General features: G+C 38.7%; 1 protein-coding gene across 1 annotated transcript in view; it reads left to right on the forward strand.

Annotated features, from left to right (window-relative positions):
• The window catches only part of THSD4 (thrombospondin type 1 domain containing 4), a 610,875-nt gene that overhangs the window by 38,485 nt on the left and 550,666 nt on the right, over window positions 1–21,724 (forward strand). The window contains exon 3 of the mRNA XM_075069580.1: window positions 19,019–19,121. Coding sequence (XP_074925681.1) covers window positions 19,019–19,121 — 103 coding nt within the window. The remainder of the gene's footprint in view (window positions 1–19,018; window positions 19,122–21,724) is intronic.

Raw genomic sequence — 21,724 nt, forward strand, 5'->3', positions numbered from 1 at the left:
AATGCATAACACTCCTGTACCTCATCCATGCTTTGTCAAGATTAAGTTTGTCCCAGGAATATATTTTGCACATAATACTCAGAATCTCCAAAATCCTAACAAGAGGATAGTTTATTCTTCTTATATTCTGTAACTCTTCAGAAACTTTTTTTCTTCACTATGCAGTGCAAAGCCCACGTTCAGCTAAGATTTCCTGGAGTAACATCTTGAGGCTTGTCTACAATAGAGCATTTTGGTGTTGCAACACCTTTGCAGCACCTCAGTGTGCCTATAAAACACCCCATCTGCACTCAAAACTGCTTGCATTGATTGGTGCACAGCTGTTCTTGCTACCATTGCTGTTGAAGTTGAAGTTGCTCTGAAAAAAATTATCCTCTTGCAATCTACCCTGTGTCACTCTGCTCTGTTGCAATACGAGAGTGGACAGAAAGGCTATATGTGTACTGTGCAGGGGTGAAAGTGAGCTGGTTCAGACCGATACTCCATACCTGTAAGAACCCGCACCCCCCATACCCAGCCCATATTAAAGCGCCCCTTTTGCCTCCCCTTTCGGCAGCCCTGCTGGTAGGGTCCATACCGGCAGGGGGAGGAGGGATGGGAAGCAACATTAAAGCGCTGCAGTGGCAAAGGGCCCTGAAGTGCTTTAATGTCCCTGCCCCATTGGTCCCCTCCTCCCCCGCAGCCTCCGATGGGCTGGGGGGCCCCGGGCCCTTTAAATCAACACGGGAGCCCTGGGCAGCATGGGCCAGGCGGTGGGGAAGGACTGGTTGGGGGATGCTGACCCCGAGCCCCACTCCTTCCGCCTGAGGCCCCACCCCTTACGGAGGCTGGAGCGCCGCCGCCCCCCATACCAGTATGTGTCCTAACCTACTTTCACCCTGGTACTGTGCTTAATTTTGTGCAACTGTGAAAATTTAAATAGATAAAAATTGAAGAAAATTTTAAAAAATAAACATTGATAGTACCTATTGAAACTATTTAAAAAAAAATCAAATTCTCCCAAAACTACAAGTATCTCTTTGTGTGGGTTCATTATGGTATATGTTCTAGTATATGGTTCTGTCTCTGGATCGGTTTCTGTTGGTGTGTAGCCTTCTTCTGAAGTTTGAGGGACGTCTGTATGCTGTTTGAGTTTGGATGGGGGCGGGGAATCTGTTTCTCTGAAGACTCAGACCCTGATATGTGTCTAGAAATAGTGTGATAGATGAATGACTAACATTTTTATAACTGGTGCCAAATCCATATCAAATGATTAAAGAGATTGTTTCCTGAGCTTTTGGCCAGCTAAGTACAGTCAGTTTGATTTAGTAATTGGAAATGTCTGGGAAGTTACCTTAAAGTCAATGGAATTCATATGTCACGTTAGAGGGAGGGGAAGGGGGAAAAGGTTTGCAACATCTGATCACCTCATCAGTTCCAAGTAACAGTTTTAGCACCAAAAATTGAATTGTGATGGTGATTCAAAGGTCACCATTCTGCCGCTTCTCAAGTTGAATTCAATTAATTTTTTCATAATAAAATGATTTAGATGCACAGCTTTGTTGTTGTTTGAAGATAACCGCTAGTACCATATTTTAAAGATGAAAAGCGATTAAAATAAAAACTTCAACTACCTAAAGTCGGGTTGTTACACTGACAAATATGTCAGGAATGTATGTTTAATATTAGTGTGTAAATTTGAATATCTGTCATTTATCTGCACACAGAAATGTCCTAGAAGGTATTTTAAAGCATTTTAATGCGTCTTAAATTCTCTTTTTGTCTTTTTAGACAAGATGCTTTGTCTGAATTTGCTGCATTAATATTAAACACAGCCATAATCTGAACAAGAAATTCACTTTTTACTTATATGTTGGTTTAATTGCATCCAGGCTTTGGAAGCAGTGGAAATCTCAGTCTTCTGGAAACCTCATTCAAGGGAGATCCTGTGAATTCATTTTCAAATGCCATTAAAATTGTTTTCCAAAAAATGATGCTTTTTGAACATTTGGTATCTATTCATCATCGCTCAAAAAGAATACAATAAAATACACATTCTGTCATACAGCACCTTCTGCTGGAATGTCTGTTTTGGTGAGAGCAAACTATGGTATCAGCAAGTCTACTCAGGGGAATAATCTATTTTTCTTTGATATTTTAAGAAGGTTTGTCCAGTATCACAAGCTTAACGTGATTTGCTTTTCTAAGACTGTGTGGACAGGTTCAGAAGTAATTAGAACAGGCTGATCCTATGTTTTGAAGGTACTTCTCCGAAGTAAGGTATGCAGTGTGCCATCCAGCTTGCTCAGTTGTGACTACATTCCTTCAACATGTGCACATTTGTTACCCACCTTCCACCCCTGCTGCCACTGACAGCCAAGCAAGCATTGGGTTGTACATAAGCCAGATATCAGGCAAAGAGCACAAAAAGAGTGCAGATGAGACCTGGCAGAGAAAAAAACACTCCCTTGGCACCCTGTTGTGCTGGGCCAAAGATGGGTGGGGAAGGAACAGAAACACTGAAGTGGGGGGTGGAGTGAGAGAGAGTTTAGGGAGAGGGTGGCTGGAGGGTGCTGAGAGAGCAAGCAGTATATGTGGAGCTCTTACTGAAGCTGTCAGCTGTTTGTTAGCAGGAGGTCAGAGTGATGCAAATACTTAGGGAGCATGAACCTAAGTAAGGATAGTTCCTGGGACAGAAGTGAAGGATAATTTGGTTCAAGGGTGTCATAGACAGCCTGCTCATTCAGAAGAGCTGAAAACTGAAGGTTGGTTCTAGATATACTGTGATGAGAAAAGCAGTTGAATAGGCCTTTTCTATGTGGAATATCAGGGCAAAGTTCATAGATAACACTGCAAAGGACAGATAATTAGAGCAAACCTGCAGTGCTCTGTTTTGGCTTTGTCAGGTACTGAAACAGTGTGCTATGTGCTTATGCAGTAATAATGTTCAGAAGAGAAAGCCAAACTGTATGTGAAGAGACACACTCACGTGTACTGAACTTTCTTTGACTTTTCTTTGAGCAACACGTACAATAATGCTTTTTGTCCACAAACATTTACCTTACAGTTATGGGAAAGCTAATCCCAAATTCCTTGTATTATTTAAAGTGAGGAAAGGAGCTGGGCACACTATATGAACAGTAGTTCTGTCATTACTATGCTTACAGGGAAGTGATTGATTTATAGGGAGAAGAAGCCAAGGAAATATCCCCAACTCTCTCCTGCCAACTATCTGTGTCTCTGACTTTAAACTTGCAATAATTTCCCAGCCAAGGAATGCAATTTTCTCGTCCTCTATTTGTCTATGGTTTGCATTATCATATGCTGAATATAGTAAAGCATGCTAATTACCTTGGACTACAGCTTTAAGACCTTTGCTTGGTGGCTTTCTGGTGGCAACATTTTTGTGGTGTTATATAAATTACACACAAATACATTAAAAGAACATTAATCTTTAATTACATGATCATGTTACTTTTTTTCTACAGGACCCCTACCTATCTAGTGCCCGGAATGGACAGTGTTCACTTAATGAGCTGCTGTTCAATATTTTGTTTCCTCAATATTATTCAGTGTATGGCCCCATGCCTTATTTACCACATACTGTTCAAACCCTGCTCTGAAAACAGAATTAATTTCATCATGGGCTTTTCTATAGTGCTCATCACTCTAATATTGGAGTGCTTCCCAAATATTAATTTATTTTCACAATTCCCCCCTTTGGAAATGAGGGGTTTTTATTGTTGTTGTTATTTTTATTATTATATTTTATTAATAAAAAGAATATGGCAAACTGAGGCAAATATGATAAGGTCAAAAGTATCCACTGATTTTGTGTGCCCAATATGGGACACCGATGATATGATTTTTTTCAGAGTGCTTAGCATTATATATCAGAGGGGTAGCCGTGTTAGTCTGGATCTATAAAAGCAGCAGAGAATCCTGTGGCACCTTATAGACTAACAGACATTTTGGAGCGTGAGCTTTCATGGGTGAATACCCACTTCGTCAGAGTGTGAGCTTTCGTCACCCACGAAAGCTCACGCTCCAAAATGTCTGTTAGTCTGTAAGGTGCCACAGGATTCTCTGCTGCTTTAGTATTATATAGTACAACTCCCATTGACTTCAGCTGCAGTTGTGAGTTCTCTGGACTTCTGCTAATCCAACGCCAGGGTCTTGAGTCAGACAGAAACACACAAACATCACCTGTGAAAAGTTTGGTTTAAGTGATTTGCCTAGTAAAATGTAGGAGCTCTATGGCAGAGACAGAGATAGAATCCAATGCTCCAAGGCAGCATTCAGCTGCCTTACCTATGAGACTTTCTCTTCCTACAGTTCCCTGCCACCTTCACGACACACCTTCCAAGCAGTACCCAGTGACTCCTTAGATGCCTTTGAGCTGTGGTGGGTGCTGTCTGGGGTTCTCTGCTCAATGTCCCTGTCTGGAACCCCAATTGTAAACCGATGACCCTCACTCCCATTCCATTCCATTTGTTGTCACCTGGAATTAGTTGATCCCTGATTCCCTGGGGTTATTTTTTTCCCCCTGGTATTTCCCCTCTGAACAAATGAGGCCCTTCTGGTTTACTAGCGGGATCTCTTTGGGGGATCCAACGTGTACATAGGGACCAAATGAGGCAGGAGTCCTGTGGAGGAAAAAATAGTGTGTTGTCTAGAATTGGTCAAATAAGTGATTTTTCAGTTTGCTGGCAGTTGGGGGTCGGGGGGAAGAGGCGGAGTTTGGCCTGAACCAAAATTGCAAAAAAAGGGGGGGAAAAATTGACAAACCGAAAAAGCCTTAAACAAAATCACCCCTTTCCAAATTTTGAGTCCCCCCTCGAAAACCAGGTGGCATTCAAGCTTCGCTACGATTTTTTTTTAACATTGGCAAAAAAACCATGTTTTTAACTTGCCTCATTCCTGGAAATGTCTGAACCATTTAGGCTGAAATTTTCCAAAAAGTTTCAGCCTAATACAGACACTTGGCATGGAATATTTCAGCCTGACCAATTAATCTGGCAAATTGATAAGCAACTAAAACAAGGGTCTTATAATGGAAAGTGTCGGGTCATGCTACTGGTCCGCCTATAATAATAACCAAGCACTTATAACACAGCGATAAGCAGAAATATTAGATTGAATATCTTTTTATTTTTAAGTATGAAACTGGGTGAATACAACATGTTCGCAAAGCACTAATAGTAAGATCTTATTGACTCAGCAGATATTCAGGGTCTTGATTTTTGATGAAAGAAAGAAACCCCAGCATGAGAACTGGCATAGTATCCATAAAAGCAACTGAAAGGTGTGGCACAGGTAACTCTTTGATATGCTGATTGAGGACCATAGTGCTGAGCAGAAGCTTAGAGGAAGCTGCATTTTTTGTGTATTACAATGTGTTCTAAAGAAAGTTGCTTTTTGTCTGGTTTTTCTCTAGTTCCTTATTTGTATTAAGGAACAACGGGTTAGAACAAAGTACATACTCAAAGCTGATTTGCACACAATGCCCACTAGAAATACTAAATTTCCGTTCATGCCTTGTAGAAAACTGTAAGCATTTTGCTTTGAAATGATTCTGCTGATATACCTGTGAATTTTATCTGGTGGTTTTCCTTCATTTGCATTGCTGGGGACATGGAAACAGGATTGTTGTAGTTAGTTCATCTGCTCGGTCCTCACTTGAGGTTGTGATCCTCTATTAGAATCATCAGGACTATTTGCTGTGATTACGATTATTACTTCAAATGTGAAATAAAAAGCAGGAGTAAATGAGCAAACACAAGATTCCTATCCTGCTACTGGATCTATGTAGGCAGAGCCCTGAGTCTGTGCAGAGCCCAATTGACTTAAGCAGAATTTCATAACATAGATACCTGTTTAATCAGTGGGACTCCACATAGGTGCACAGACCCATTGATAGGATCATGGCCATAGGCTTTATACTTATGCTAATGACCATAAATAGAAAATGAGAAAAGAAAGGCAAAACCAGAAAGTGAAAATGTACATCTGAACCTGCCTTTAGGTATCCCCTAATGACCCAGTAAAAATCAGTTGCTTAGTAGAGATGGTCTTTTAAAACCAAATCAAATATCACTGGCACTCTTAGTGCAGATTTAATTGTCAGCATAATTTTCTACAAACTGAATGTGCCAAACACATCATCTCTACTTTAAGTGTATTGACTTCAGTGGAGATTCACCAAGTATTAATCTGGTTTAGTGTCTTTCAGAAATGGCATTGATACCTTTTTAAAAACAATGTTGGAGTTGACAATCCTTTTTCTTGTATAAAGAAAACACTTTTTAATTTATAAAAACTCTGCTCATGAAAGCATTTTGATTTGTTTTTCTCTCTTGTATTAGGGCAAATATGCTGTGGCACATTTTTTGGTGATGAGTATAAATATATGCCATAATTTTGTGTGTGTTTTTGAACAATAAAGCCAGATGAGACACTGAAGAACCAGCTAATCTGAAGGGTTTCATGTTTAGACATTCTTAAGACTTTTTGCCAGGTTTTCTCTAATAGAAATAATTCTCATTGGTTTCTCATTAAATGAGACAACAGTGTGCTGTTTAAATGCCTCAAGCATGACACACGGTTTCTATAAATGTGATTTAGTGAAAGGATTTTTGAATTTGGATGGACTCCTGCAGCATATTTATATAAAAATGTGAATGGGAGCAGCCAGAGTACAAAGGTAGCTAAGAATTTGTAGTAAATTTGCTAAGATCAGCCAAAGAAGATCCCTTGGACAGCCCAGTCTGAATGCTTAATGGCCTATCCGTCTCACAGTGAAATGGGCACTGACAAAAACTTGGGAAAAATAAAATGTGAAGACTTTTTTTTTTTTTTTTTAATTCATTCCTTTTGGAGTGAGGTGATCGACATCTGGCCATCTGATGGATCAAGGGTCTGGAAAGACAAGCAAAAGTGTAAATCAATGTAGTTCTGTATTCTGTGGAGCTATTCCTATTTACACCAACTGAAGAGATGTTCCCACATGTTTAGTTTTTCTTTCTATTTTTTTATTGTTAAAAATAGGTAACGTAGAAGCTGGGTTTTTTTCAAGTGGGTTTTTATTTTCCTGGGATAAATATTTGTGACTGTGAAATTTTAGTAATAGACAGCAGTGGAAGCAGGAGTCCTTAAAACTGTGGACTAGGTGCAGTAGAGGCACTTGTATTGTTAGTGTTCCCACACCATTTTCGCTTGTGGACCTATTCAATACTGAAGTGCCAAGTATGCTAAATTATACACAATGGAGTGATCTGGATCGTTTATCTATGACTGAACAGAGTCACTAAATTTTATGCAAGACTTGGGGCTGTACTTGAATCCTCCCATTGGCAGTGGAAAATATGAGATGAGATGTTTCCCCCCGTCATCTAAACAGTTCTCTGTTTAGCAGATTTGCATACTCAGAATAAAATACAATAATGATAAAAGCTAGGCAAGAATTTTTCATTTTTCAAGTGTTTTATTAACTGAGATTCCTTGACATTGGAAAGGCTGTGATTTAAGCTGGAAAGTGTTATTGTGGGAAAACAACTGGCTAGAGCAATAACAGATATACTTGCTGCATTGTCCCTGTTCCTGATGCATTGCAAAGTTAATAAAGATTAGGTTCAAGTAACACTTCAGATGCTTTGGAAGGGAATTCAGAGAATTCTTCAGTGCTGCAAAGCTGAAATCAATAGTAAAACAAAAGGTTTAAGGTTTGAGCTGCACTCTTAAAAAGCTGGAGACAAACTCCAGTCTGGAGATAGGCATTGTCTGTATTGTGTTCATACATCCAAAAGGCATCTTCTGTTAATTGCATTTTAGCTGCAAGGAATGCAGAAAACTTAATGCAGTTGACAGATGGAGAAAGGAAGAAAGGTTAACAACACAGAATTGGTAAAGGAGTTACCTGATAAAACTGAACATATTCAATCGGCAGGGCTAGATGAGATGCACACCAGGATTTTAGATGTATTGGCAGAGGAATTGCTGAACCTCTAGAAATATGTTTCAGTAATGTATAAGAATTTGGAGAGGTACCAGATGGTTTGAAAGGTAAATGTTATATGTGTGACGTTGCAGTCTATATGGTTTTATAAAAATATGCTCATGAGTGAATATAATGTAACTGGAATATGCTTCATGCAAAAGGTCTCTTGTAAGATATCATTACAAAACTTTTAATTTACTAAGTGAAATCATCCTATTTGTATAAATATATCACTCTTGTATCTGAAACTAGAAATATGAAATATAACTCTGAGAGCCTATTGTAATTATGCAAGTGTGGGCCATTAATGGTGGTTTGGAATCTTGATAACTCTCATTAACCAGGACAGTTGTCTGCAGATGGTTGTGTTTTATCTGTAAGTCTTCCTGTATACCTGTGTGCTGGCAAGTGGGCAATGAAGTCTTGCAGTGACATGTGATCATGTCACCTGAACTGGAATCCATCTTTAACCTGGTGTCTTTCCATTGAGAAGGACGGGGTGGGAACCCAGAGAGGGACAAAGGATTCCTGCCTTACGCAAAAGATATATAATTGGGCAGAACAGAACAAAGTGGTGAGGAGACATCATGAAGAATCCCCTAGCTACCACCTGAACTGGAACAAGCAGCTGTACCAGGGGAAAGAATTGTGCCCAGGCCTGGAAGGTGTCCAGTCTGAGGAAAAAACTTACTGACGCATCTTGGAGGGTCAGGTTATCTGTATTCAGTTTGATTAGACATAGATTTGCGTGTTTTATTTTATTTTGCTTGGTGACTTACTTTGTTCTGTCCATAACTACTTGGAATCACTTAAATCCTACTTTCTGTGTTTAATAAAATCACTTTTTACTTATTAATTGACCCAGGGTATGTATTAATACCTGGGGAGCAAACAGCCACACATATCTCTCTATCAGTGTTATAGAGGGCGAACAATTTGAATTTACCCTGCATAAGCCTTATACAGGGTAAAACGGATTTATTTGGGTTAGACCCCATTGGGAGTTGAGCATCTGAGTGTTAAAGACAAGAACGCTTGTGTTAGCTGCTTTCAGGTAAACCTGCAGCTTTGGGGCAAGTAATTCAGACCCTGGGTCGTTGTGGGAGCAGACGGGAGTGTCTGGCTCAGCAAGACAGGGTACGGTGGCCCCAAGCTGGCAGGGAAGGCAGAGGCAGAAGTAGTCTTGGCACTTCGGGTGGCAACTTTCATGGGGGGTTCTGTGATCCAACCCGTCACAATATGTACCAGTATCTTTAAAAAGGAAAGCCCAGGAAATTGCTGATCAATTAGTTTGACTTCCATACCATATAAAATATTCCAACATAAATTAAGAGAGCAGAATTGTGAATACTTGGGAGAAAAAACAAATAGCAGGGGATTCATATAAATTAGATGATGCTGTCAGGCTGTCCGGAGTGGCTCACAACTGAGAGTGCCAGCCTCAGGGCAGACTGTTACAAACCAGGGCATAAGCCCCAACTGATTGTGTGTTTTTTACTTAGATTTCACCAACCATCAAGTGTGAACTCTTCAAGCATTATAACAGCCTTAAAATGGAGTCACAGACAGTCCCCTTGGGCATTCTGATCTGTTTTGCCACCCAGGCAATCCTGTCTTTGTGATAGATGATCCCTTACACCAAAAGTCACAACAATATTCAGGTTACTCCCAGTCCCAAAGGACCAGTCACTTACCCCAGGTCAGTTGTACCTCAGATCTTGCATCAAAAACACTTGTAGCCAATCCTGTAAAAAACTAAAGATTTATTAATTAGGAAAAAGAAATGAGAGGTATTTACAAAGTTATAACAGGTAAACATACACTCACAAATGAATTTGTCTTAAGTATCAAAAAGAAATAGAAGCTGCTGTAACGTGCAAGCTCTGCATGTCTATAAGCTCAAATGTAGTGCCCACTCAGAAAATGTGGCTCATGAGATATTGTGTGTGAATCAGAGTCCTGGCATTATATAAGACCAAAAACCCACTACTGTTGAATACTTATGACTTACTAGGGTACTGTCTAGTAATTAAACCAGGCCAGTGCTCGATTGTGCTAGACATTGCACAAATGTATAATACGTGGCAGTTTCTGCCCCAAAGAGCATAAATATTTGAAGAAATTCGAAGGGCCCGTCTCCAGAATGGTATAACTATTGGGAATTCAACATACAAAGACAGCCTGAAGGAGTTTCATTTTTTTGCATTCCGGGAAAAATTGAGATTGAGAGCTATTGCATTATACTGTTCGAACCCCTTCAAAGAAACACTGTCAAGAAAAGATTATTTAAGTTATCTGAAAGTGGTTTAAAAAAGGGAGAAAAAATGGCCTACAGCTAAAATTGGAAAGAATTAGACTAGATAACTTGATAAGGTAACTGTTCTTTTCCATCTACCATGAAGTTCAGATTGTACCTTAGGAAAATGGCTTGAACAGGGAGAGGTTAGGCTCGGCAATAGACTGCTGAAAGACATAGTGGAAACACTGTCAGTGTTGCTCTGATGGGAATTATATATGGAAATACTTGGCATGACATTGAGTTGATTGAAGTGAAAAGGTCTAATTATTTATGTTTGCCCTGTCAGTGACTTTGATTTGCAGAAGAACAAGACTGAATGAAAAAGAGGCTGATGATGTGTGAGCATGTTAAAAGTTTATGATATGTATTTGGAAAGCATGCTAAGCATGCCAGAGTTTCAATCCGTGTAGAAGGCATGTAACTAAAATGTTAATTCCTATCTTTCTCTTTTCAAATTTTTTCTTGTCTGTCATTGACTGAAATAGAGGTAGTAGACCATGGGTATTTTATGTGTGGAGAAAATGTATTTAAATACATTTAATAAATTGAGTAGGTTTTATTTGGAAACTGTTCTTTAAGTGAATTGAAAGGAAATTAAAAGCTTTCATGTGAAGTCAAGACTAGGTTAAGGAATCTAGTGTATTAAATATACTTTGAAAAGCAATAAATATGCTCTGAAAAGTATGCTCTCTCTTTAAAAAAAAAATCAAAAAAACATAAGGGCAAACATTTGCTTATTCAAGGACACAGTTATTGTCATTTGTGTGATTTACTGGAGAAATATAGAAATCCTTTTTAAACCGTTATGACATACCTAGCGAGTATAAATTGTCAAAGCTCATCTTTTTAAACGTTTGTGGAAGAGCATAAGTATTCATGAAAGCAAAGAATGAATACAGGAATTTAGGACCACACATAAAGTCTAATCCAAAGCCCATTGAGTTAAATGGAAAGGCTCCCATGGGCTTTGAATAAGACCCATAGTGAGGAGGGATTGTCCAATGGTTAGAGCACTGGTCTGAGAGACAGGGGTTCAATGCCTGTTCTATCACAAACATCCTGTGAGACTCTGAGCAAGTCGCTTAGTCTCTCTGTACCTTAGTTCCCCATCTGTAAAAAGGGGGTAATAGCACTTCCTTACCTCACAGGAGTGTTTTATCAGAGTGTGAGGTCCTCAGGTACTACAGTGATGGTATTCATATAAGTATCTAAAATAACTTATCAGTGCCTGCATGCACTATCTTCCCCTAGGTTTGCATTAGTGCAACTCAGTATGGATCTGAAATATAGCCTCTTAATGAACCTTCCCTAAGCAGGTACTTCCAGCTGTTCTGAATTTTGGCAGAAGTATGGTGATTTTGTGATATGGACACAAGCCTATCCAGGAAACATGAATTAGACCACCAAGGTTGCTTTCTTCTGTGACACAGCATAGGCTTGAAACCAGCTATTTAGCTATAAAGAAGTGAATGTCTCTTTGCATTACCTGTTGCCTCAAACTCTACTCAAACTCTTGCTTCAAAGAACATCATTCCTTAATTATTTTGTGTGGATAACCATAATCAGGCATAGAAAAGTACTGCAGTGGACATATAGCTGCAACCTCAGTGCTTCAGGCAGGGTTGTGATTTAGTCAGTTCAGGTGCTTAATTCCTTCTAAACATACAGCACTACTCACAGCTAGTAATGTTTACTTCTTGCCAAGCCATATATTCATGGTTTACTATCTATGGTCATGGTCTGTAACTAGAGTTGATCAAAATTTTTCTAAGTTTTTTTTCCGTTTAATAATGGCCCTTTTATAACTGTTTTTGCAAGAAGTTGGAACATTGTCAATTGTTTTGCTTTACATTACATTTTTTAATCAAAATGTTTTCTGAAAATATAGAATAACATTTACAAAAAAAATGTCAGTGACCATACACCTGTTTTTGTAAATAAAAACAAAAAAAATATTTTAAATTAAAAAAAATACAAAACTAAACATTAAAAAGGGTTTGTTTCAACCTTCTAAACAAAACCAGCTTAATGAAATTAGTTTATTTTTCAGCCATCTGTATCACTGAATTCTGATGCATGCTAGGCAGAAGAAATGCTGTTACATAATATTTACTTTATAGTATATAACTACGTTGCTGTGCATGTGCTTTGGACATACAAGAAGAAAAAGCTTGTGGCCTCAAGAACTCTCAGATACTGGCATGTGATTTCCATTGACTTCAGTGAGACTCATGCACATGCATTTTGGGGCAGAGTTTGGCTGAACATCAGACTGATAGCCAGATATGACCCTGGATTACAGTGGGTGATAATGTAAAGAGCTGGAGAGAAACTCATATAAACATAGGAAGGGAATTCTGCTTTTAATAGCACATTGCTTTTTTTAAAGAAAGAAGATGCTGAATCATGTTTCAGAAATTCCCTTTTGTTTCCTTTTAAGAATGATCAAATGTCAGTAAGAATAGATAGGACTGTAGAAGAAATTAAATGGGCCATTAAACAAGAAAGTCTAGATAGACGCCTGCATGATTTCACTTTATTATGAAGCATTTACTTTCTGGAAATACATGCAAGACTGTTTTTGGCTATCATTTTTAGAAAATTCCTTCTAAACCATTTTCATGAAAGGCTAGGAGCTCACTATAACAAAGGGTTTCAAAGCTGAGGTGAATTTTCCCCCATGTATTTATTTATATACACTAAAAGTATCAGGATGGATTTGATTTAAATCATGATTTAAATCACTAGTCAGGAAGACTTGATTTAATCATGGATTTCTTACATAAAAGTGCATTCTTGTTGGTTGTTACCAACCTGAAGATCCTGCATGTTCAGACATGTTCCTTTCATCGTCTTTGATGCAGCTTCCTCCAGAGAAGGAACACTTCTCATGATGTTGTTTCAATCGGACAACCAGGCCTTGCATTTCTTTGTTGCACTGTTTGCATTTTGCACGCATGCCTGTCTTACCCACAGGTAGAGGAAATTCATTAAAATATTCCCAAACTGGGTCTCTTTTACGGACTGCTGCCATTATAGGTTTTCCCTTTTAGTGAGAGAATGGTAGATCTCAAATCGATGAAGGCTACACTCAGAAAGACCTCACGACTTTTGGAATATGCTGCTCAAACAGTTGTACTTTTGTTTCTATTGCCTGTCCCTCCCTTCTCACATTTATCTCGAGACTTCTTCTCCTTGTCCAGATCTATTCTGCCCCCAACAATCATCTATTGATTGAACTTTTTGAAACTTTGCACTTTTAGAGAGAGGTAAGGGATTGACTCTGTACACAAATCTGCAGAGGGACAATAGGGTTGAGATCTGTTGTTTCTCACCTTTAGATATTTATTTATTTATTTAAATACATTTTTGCTGTTATCAAGCTTGTTATCTCTGGAGACGCAAATCCACAGTTTGAGAACTGCAAAACTAAGCATCTCGGATGGTATCTTCTAGGCTGAGCACTGAGTCCCATTTAGTAGATAGAAAGGTTAACCTAAATAATCTATACAGAAGCCCCTGGAACACCATAAGATTGGGTCTGTAATCCATGACCTATTGGAATTCATTTTCAAAACTTTTCTTAAAACATTTCCTGAATATATTGTCTCATATTATAGAATTAGAATTTATAACCCATGTTCCATTATGAGAAATCTTTGAGCTATAATGTACCTTAATTAAAACTATCTTTTAGATAGGTTTTTTTCCTCAAAACTCTGCTTTAAATTTAAATAATTGATTTTTATCCACCCTGGGAAGTATTCATCAGTGAACCATACTTGAGTCCGGGAAATCCAGTAGGACTGTAAGGACTAAGAAAAAGATTTTGCCAGTGACTGTAGGCCAGACAAACGAAACAGTGCCAAAATCTTAGTGAATGGTTTAATTGCTTTTAGAGGTGGGTTGAGTTAGAACATCCTCTTTATGCATTTCCAAACGTGAATTATCCTAGTGCAGCTTTGGAACAGTTTTTCTAATTGCAGGCATGTGTCCAGTTTGGGAAAGTGATAGTAATTTTCTATATTTAGCCAAAAGCTATTTAAACGGATTAAGATTTAAAGAAAAATTTTAAAACTCCTCCCTTTCAAATATCTTTGAAAGGTGAGGAATAAATGAGGAGATTCATTTTTTAAATGTTACGTGTGGTATCTGCTCCCCATTGATGCTGATTTTGAGACAACACTAACAATATGTGACATATATAATAAAGTGCATCACAATCCTAAATCTCAAAGTGCTTTCCTGAACTAGGTAACCTTTAATCTTCACATCGTGCAGATGAGGAAATTGAGGCAGAAATAGGGTAAAACATTCAGAAGTGTCTGATTTTGATTGCTCTATTTCAGACAGCTTCAGGGGTTCCATGCTTCTGGAAATCAGGCCTTAGTTACCCAAATTTGGGCAACAAAAATTGGTGTCTTGTTTTGAAATTTTTGTCCTTACACTCTCCGAGCTTCAGTTTCTGTTGTGTTGCTGTCCTTTTCATCACTTGCTGGCTGGGCAGAAACACTGAGGGTTATAGTCTCGTGTTAATGAGGTTGTGGTTCTTAGCTACAGCTTAGTGGTACTCTAGCTACGTAGATAAAATCCTGTATATTGAGTTGTAAATTTTACCATTGCACTAAAGTTCAGGACTTTAAGTGGCAGGTTATCATCCTGTTTCTGCTGTTTCTCACTGATGCGTGAGTACTGTTTGCTGAAAAGGTATCTGTTATGAATCTATCAGGCTGAGGCAGTGAAATTTTTGAAAATCAGCCTTTATAGAAAATTTGTAACACTTTAAGCTATCTAACCTAATAGTTGAGTAAAATAATTTGTTGCTGCCTTGACACTTTCTTTCTCTTCAAGTGTATTATGAAAAGGAGGTGACTTAAAAAACTTAACACAATTATGGGTTCTAGTTTTTGTTTTCCTTCAGCATGTTAGAAAGTTAAACATTCTACCAATATGAGATTGATTTATCTAGTTAATTTCTATGGGCTCTATTGCAGTTGTACCTGAAATCTTAACTTAGTAGGTGTAGATAAGTATTGCTTCACATGAGCTCTGGTCCTAAATGTGTGTCTTCACAATTGGAGCTGGTAAAGATAAGAGAGAGAGAGAGAGAGAGAGAGTGTGTGTGTGTGTGTGTGTTTTCTACAAAAACTCTCAAAAATGTCACCCTATTTTTTCGTACATATTTCTGTCCAGCTCTGTTGCTGACCAAAATACAAGATGTCAGTTTTGAAAAAAAATGCTTGAAATTCTGGATCTGTTTTTAAAATCAAAAGTTGCGATTTTGATAAAAAATTGCATTTTGAAAATTGTCCCCAATCCTTACTCATAGCATCTGTATTTAGGAAGGAGTTACTATTATCCTAATAATAATGATAAATGGGGAACTTCACTGCAAAGACACAAGGAGATTAAGTACCTTGCCCAAAGTCCCATGAGAAGTCTGTGGCAGAGGTGAGACATGAACCCAGGTCTCCTGAGTCTCATTCCAAGACCATCCTTCCTCCTGAAACATGCTTTTAAAATATATTTCAAGCAACACATTTGCAATGAACCTATGTGTAGCGTCAGTGGCGGCTCCAGGCACCAGCGCTCCAAGCGCGTGCCTGGGGCAGCAAGCCACAGGGGGTGCCCTGCCGTTCCCTGCGAGAGCAGCAGTCAGGCTGCCTTCAGCGGCTTGCCTGAGGGAGGTCCACAAGTCCCATGGATTTGGCAGCAATTCGGTGACGGGTACGCTGAAGCCGCGGGACCGGGGACCTCCCGCAGGCAAGCCATCGAAGGCAGCCTGCCTGCCATGCTTGGAGCGGCACAAAAGCTAGAACCACCCCTCCATAGCTTTATTGGAAGGATCAGCAAGTATAGGGCATCTATCATTAGCAGACACTCTGATATCCGGGTGGGAGGTGTGATTAAAAACTACTAGATACATGAGAGTTGTTGGGGAATTTTGTAAGAAACTAAAAGCTGCGGCAATGGTGAATTGGACCTCTTCCTTGGAGTCTCTCCTTAAAGCTTTTCTTGAGGCAATAATAAGGGTGTGTGATAAATGGGGGTAGGGAATGGGAAGCTTAAAAACGGACTGTAGCCTCTGATGGGAAAAAAAAGGAATAAACCAAGGGAATTGATGGGGTTTTGTGGCACCTGCAAAATCTTGCACTTGGTTTTGTAGCAGCATGATTCATTTTTTTGTTTGCTTTTAGTTTTTGTAGTGACATACTGTAGCATACCACAAAGGCTACGACTGGGCTTAAGAGGACACAGAGAGCTTACACAACTTTCAGTCCCTCCGTCAGAGCATTTAAAAGATCTGTTTTTCAGGCAGCCTGCACAAAAATATTGTATGGGTCATGTTTTATATTATTTATAATATATTCATATATAAATGGTTTATAAAGGTTAAATGAGTCATAAGTGTTAAGACTATTATAGACCTAAGCAGTATGTATTATAGATTATTATTAGCACATCAGCAGAATGTTATAAATGCTTGTGATCTTAATCTATATAAAGAAATAAATCTCCCCCCCCCCCAAAAAGCAAAGAATAATTTCAGACCTATTGTCTCTTACCAACTTGTATGTACATATGATAGTTCACAATGATTTAAAAGAGACAGACTAGCAAATGGACGTGTTCCTACCGTCACACTATAACTTTTAGATGTAGCCAAGACCTCATTAAGGCAGTGCATTGCTCAGCTAGTGCAGGATTATTTTGAACAATGTGTTTTCCTAGCTTTGTCCTGTCCAACTTTTAATGACTCAAGAGCTGGGATTTTCACCATTTCCCCTGGGTGACTCTTCCATAACTTTAACATAGAAAATCCAGGGATATAAAATAAAAAAATAAGACTACTTTTTGGCAGCCCAGTGGTGAATATTTTTATCTTTTTACTCATGTATGGTTTGCAGTTAGTAGGGTCAGGGTGTACAGGAAATGATTTATGTGCCAGAAATACAGTACAGATAGGCAAGAGCATTTGCTCAAGACTGCAGAAGGAAGAACAAGCAAATACAAAACCTCAGATTGTCAGAAGACAGGTGTCAAAATAATTTAAAAAAAAGCAGCAACATTTAAAAGAACAATTTGTGATATGTGGATGTTGCCACATGTACTGCCAACTGGGAGAGACTTAGGCTTCGATGCCTCCATCAGCCAAACAGATAGATCTCCGCAGACAGAGGGTGGATAATGACAAGCCAGCTCCTATGTGAGACTTTTGGTACGGTGTCTTCTGCTCCTTCACCTGACATAAATATATGAAAACCAACACAGAATTTCAGCAATATCTCTCTTCTCACTGCTTTTTTTTCAAAATAAAGTAGATACAGATGAATTAGTTAATCAATGGTACTTATTGCTTTTGTAGAATTCTGGGCGCATTCTTTTGAAATCTATGGCTTCTCAGTAGAGAAACTTGACATGCTGGTCTGGTTCTGTGTGACATCCCATAGTCTTTGTATGTACACACACATGCATTTTTGGTGTCTTGGACATTGTCGTTGTTTAGTTTCAAGAATATTGCAACTGGGACTAAGACAGAAGTTGAAATACCCGGTAATGGAAATAATAGAATTGTATGTAGATAGGTATTAAAAATAAACAAACCGTAAGATGGAATGAGTTTTAAATATATGCTAAGAAATAACTTTGGCCAGCTTTTAACATTTCATGCAAGTGTTTGAGTTTTGACTGTGTTGAATCTGAGCCCAGTAAATAGAATAATACAAAGTTATTGTGAAAGGGAAATGACTACATTTGGCTTATTGTATTTCTCTTGAAATATCATTTGATTGAAAAAGTGACAAGTCAGTAACAAAGTTGCTTATTTTGGACAGCTGTTACCTCAATAACTCCACAAAGCTCATGATTGTTTTCTTTCCTTGGATACTTCAGATTTTAATGTTATTGTAAATAATAATTACAATTTTAGTTATGACCATGGCATGAATGTACTCATTTGTTTCTTGATCTTACATTTCTGTGGTGCTCATCACTGTAATATCAACATTGTGCCAGACCTGAGTGAAATTTTTCTGACAAATAGCTTATTTGCCAAAAAAAATCCATTTTTTGGTCAACCCAAAATTATTCACAGATTTGACATGAATTTGTGAAATAGTTTTGGCCTCAAATTTGTTGTTGTTGTTGTTTGTTTTTTCATTCAGTCATTTTGTTTTTCAATTTTTGGATTCAGTTGGACCTGACTTTTTTTAAATTCGGAACTGCCAGTTAATCAAACCCCCAGCAATACGCACTCAGCTCTACGTGAGACCTGATCCTACCAAGCAATACTAATGATCCCCTGTAGCAGAATCTCTTGCATGCCTTTTGTTGAGCAAGTACATAAGTCACTGCAGTAGTGCTATTCCACATGCTGCACAAAGTAGCTGAGGCAATTGGCACGCTTAGCCCCAATGTGTTCACTACCTGCTTCTGTCTATGGAATATGGAAAGGGCCAGGCAATCCACATGATGGTTGCTCAAAGACATATTCACTAGTGACTTTTGCTGGTGAGGTGCCCCTCCTGGCAAGATTTCTACTGGAGAACAGATTTGACTGCACAGGACAGCCACAATTCCTCTCCTGTGCTTCTAATTCCTAATCTATGTTGCAGAAAAGGTGCCCCTGTAATGTAGCTTTTTGGATCTGAGCTTGGGACATCTTTAAAAGTAATTAAAAAGAAGAAAGTGATAGTGATCTCACTGGAAATATAATATAACACCCCTGTTCTATATTGTAATAGATGTGTCCTGAAAGCAGCAGAAATATCAGAGAGGTACAGTGTGCATCATACAACAACAAACCATTTATGGGTCGACTTTATGAGTGGGAACCTTTTGCAGAAGGTAAGAAATTAAATCCATTTTATAGTTATTACATGTACTGCATTTGGAAAGGGAAACATCTTTAACCCAGGAAATATCAACAGGTTTTAACTGTCCTTAAACCCTGTTGACCTTCCTCTCTTCATCCACAGTAGGTATACGTGACTCATGATAAAGCCTATTTCGCAGTTACCTCCTTAGTTAGTACAACTAGAGGGGACTGTTTTTAAAGTCTGTATCTTCTCTTCTGCTTTCTTACATTTGGGGGCTATGTCCTCAACTGGTGTAAACAGAGTGTCACTCCATTTAAATAAATGGAGCTAAACAATTTTACATCAGATTAGCATCTTGCCCATGATTCTTACACATCCTACTCGAGATTCTCTGGATAGTCATAATGCATGCTCTTTCTATGGACATCTTCAGCAGTTGGGGTGGGCAATAGCAGAGGATAACTGTGCTAGGAATTTGCTCAGCTGGGACTAGAACTGAACACCCTGGAATATAAAAGCAGCAGCAGCTTACTAGTGGCTTGGCATCCCTAGTAGGAAGATGGTCCGGAGCTGAGGGGGGTTGGAACCCCTCTCTTCTAGAGACATTTTTTTTGAACTTTGAGGTTGAAATTATTTATTTATTCATCTTCGTGTAAGCAATGGTTGGGCCCCCCCTCAGGCGAGATCTGTGATTATCACTGTATAAATATTTATGGTGTATATAGAAACATAGTCTTCAAATATTTCTTTGTGGGCTCAGAGGAGGCTAGTTTATGTTATGCTTTATTAACTTTTTCAAAAAGGCGGTGAAGACATCAGTGGAACAAAGAGAACTCAAGTGCAGAGAAATATGTGCACTATCAGGGTAAGACCCTCCCTGCTGACTCCTGGGTAAAAGGACTGGAGAGGCCTAAAAAGCCTTGTGTCTGGCTGCAGGAGGATTTCTCAGGTTGTAGAGGTTGTGGAAGACAGCCAGCAGGCTGCTTCTGAGGTACCACTCATACGATCTGGTGTAGGTGGTGTCTCAGGGTTTGGACTGCAGCACTATGGAGTTTCTAGACAGTGCTGTTGGCCCATTATGTTCCAGCTTTTGGAGCAGCTCCGGATTACAAGGGAGCAAAAGAGACTTAAAGTCATCACTGTCCCACTTCCCAATGGGCTGTGATTTGTGTGGTGCACCTCTGAGTGTAGCAGAAACTGTCACCCTGAACTTTGAAAGTGGAGGATGTTAAGAAGAGTTTGTTGATCCATCCATTTTTCTCTTTTAGTATTTCTTTTAAATCTTTACCTCAGGCCCCTCATTCTGGCTGGTCTCAGCTATAGAGAGCCCTGTATTATTTCTGTCACTTGGATTGCGGTAGCACTGCGAAATATGCAGCAAAGAGATGGACCCTGCCCTGAGAAACTCACAATCCAGGGAAGAGAATGTATTTGGATGATTTAATTAGTTTTTTTTCTTACTAGCTGTGCTTTCTGCTTCTTCAGCTGCCCCCTTCTTCTACATAATGCAGCTTTCAGTAGTTGAAGTAACACGTTTTGCCACAGCCAGACTAACTTGAATAGATGCCTTTTTAGTAGCTAAATCTACTTTACTCGATACTGTGACCCTCTCTTTTGGTTAATGTCTGTAGGAATTTCTCTCTCTGCGTCAGGCTTTTGAATCACAGTGGCAGGTTCCAATGGAGCTATCTATAATAGTCATTAATGCAAACAGGTATTTTACTGTCACACTCTACCCCTTTAAAACCTGAAGTCAGTGTAGCCACAATGTTGCCTGTTTTGTGTATGTCTTCCATTTAGAGATCTTTTATACTGGTAAATCCTCTGGACTGAACCTACTAATTAGCTACTTGTGTATGTTTTACTTAATCCCAGGTTCAGCACTATGCAGTTGTTGGAGTAGCATTCCTTTCCCTAATCCAAACAGGAAAAAAATTCCTAAGATTTTTCTTAGAATGTCATAAGGATTCTCTTTGTCACTTCGGGAGTCTAGTGTCTCTGAGCCAAAGATTGATTTATTTTTTTCTCCCTCCTCCTCCAAAAATGTCTAGCACATGGAGAGAGAGAAATTGTTTCATATTGATGTTTAATAATTTTTAACTAATGATTTGTGTCTGTGCAGCACTGTAAATTGAGACTCACAAACATTCCTTACTTAGTATAGGGAAATTCATCTACTAGCTAGTGACTAGATTGGATTATAAAAATCTCCTGAATAATAATAATAATAATTATTATTATTAATAATAAATACAGTGATGCATTTTCAAATGCACCAATTTCTTCTTGGGTTGCAATTCTGCACCCCTCATGTTGAGTAGAACTTAGGTACCTGAGAAGACCTACTGAAATGCTACATAATCTGAACTGGAAGATTGGGGCCTTAATTTATAAAAGGCCTGTTTTTAAATGGAAGTGGAGTAGGACAGAATATGCTGAAATACACATTCAGGAAATGGAATTCTTAAAGTGCATGAAACACATTTGGAAGGCTGATTGTTTCTTTCCTCCATACTGAAGCCAGTTATATTTTAACAGAAGTCCTCTTCCTTCCCATTGTTCCCCACTACAACCTGCGTTTGAAAAAAATTATGGTGCAATTAGGGAATGAGTCTTTACAACTTCTTGGCT

This window comes from Chelonoidis abingdonii, chromosome 9 (assembly GCF_003597395.2).
Source record: "Chelonoidis abingdonii isolate Lonesome George chromosome 9, CheloAbing_2.0, whole genome shotgun sequence".
Classification (NCBI taxonomy): domain Eukaryota; kingdom Metazoa; phylum Chordata; order Testudines; family Testudinidae; genus Chelonoidis; species Chelonoidis abingdonii.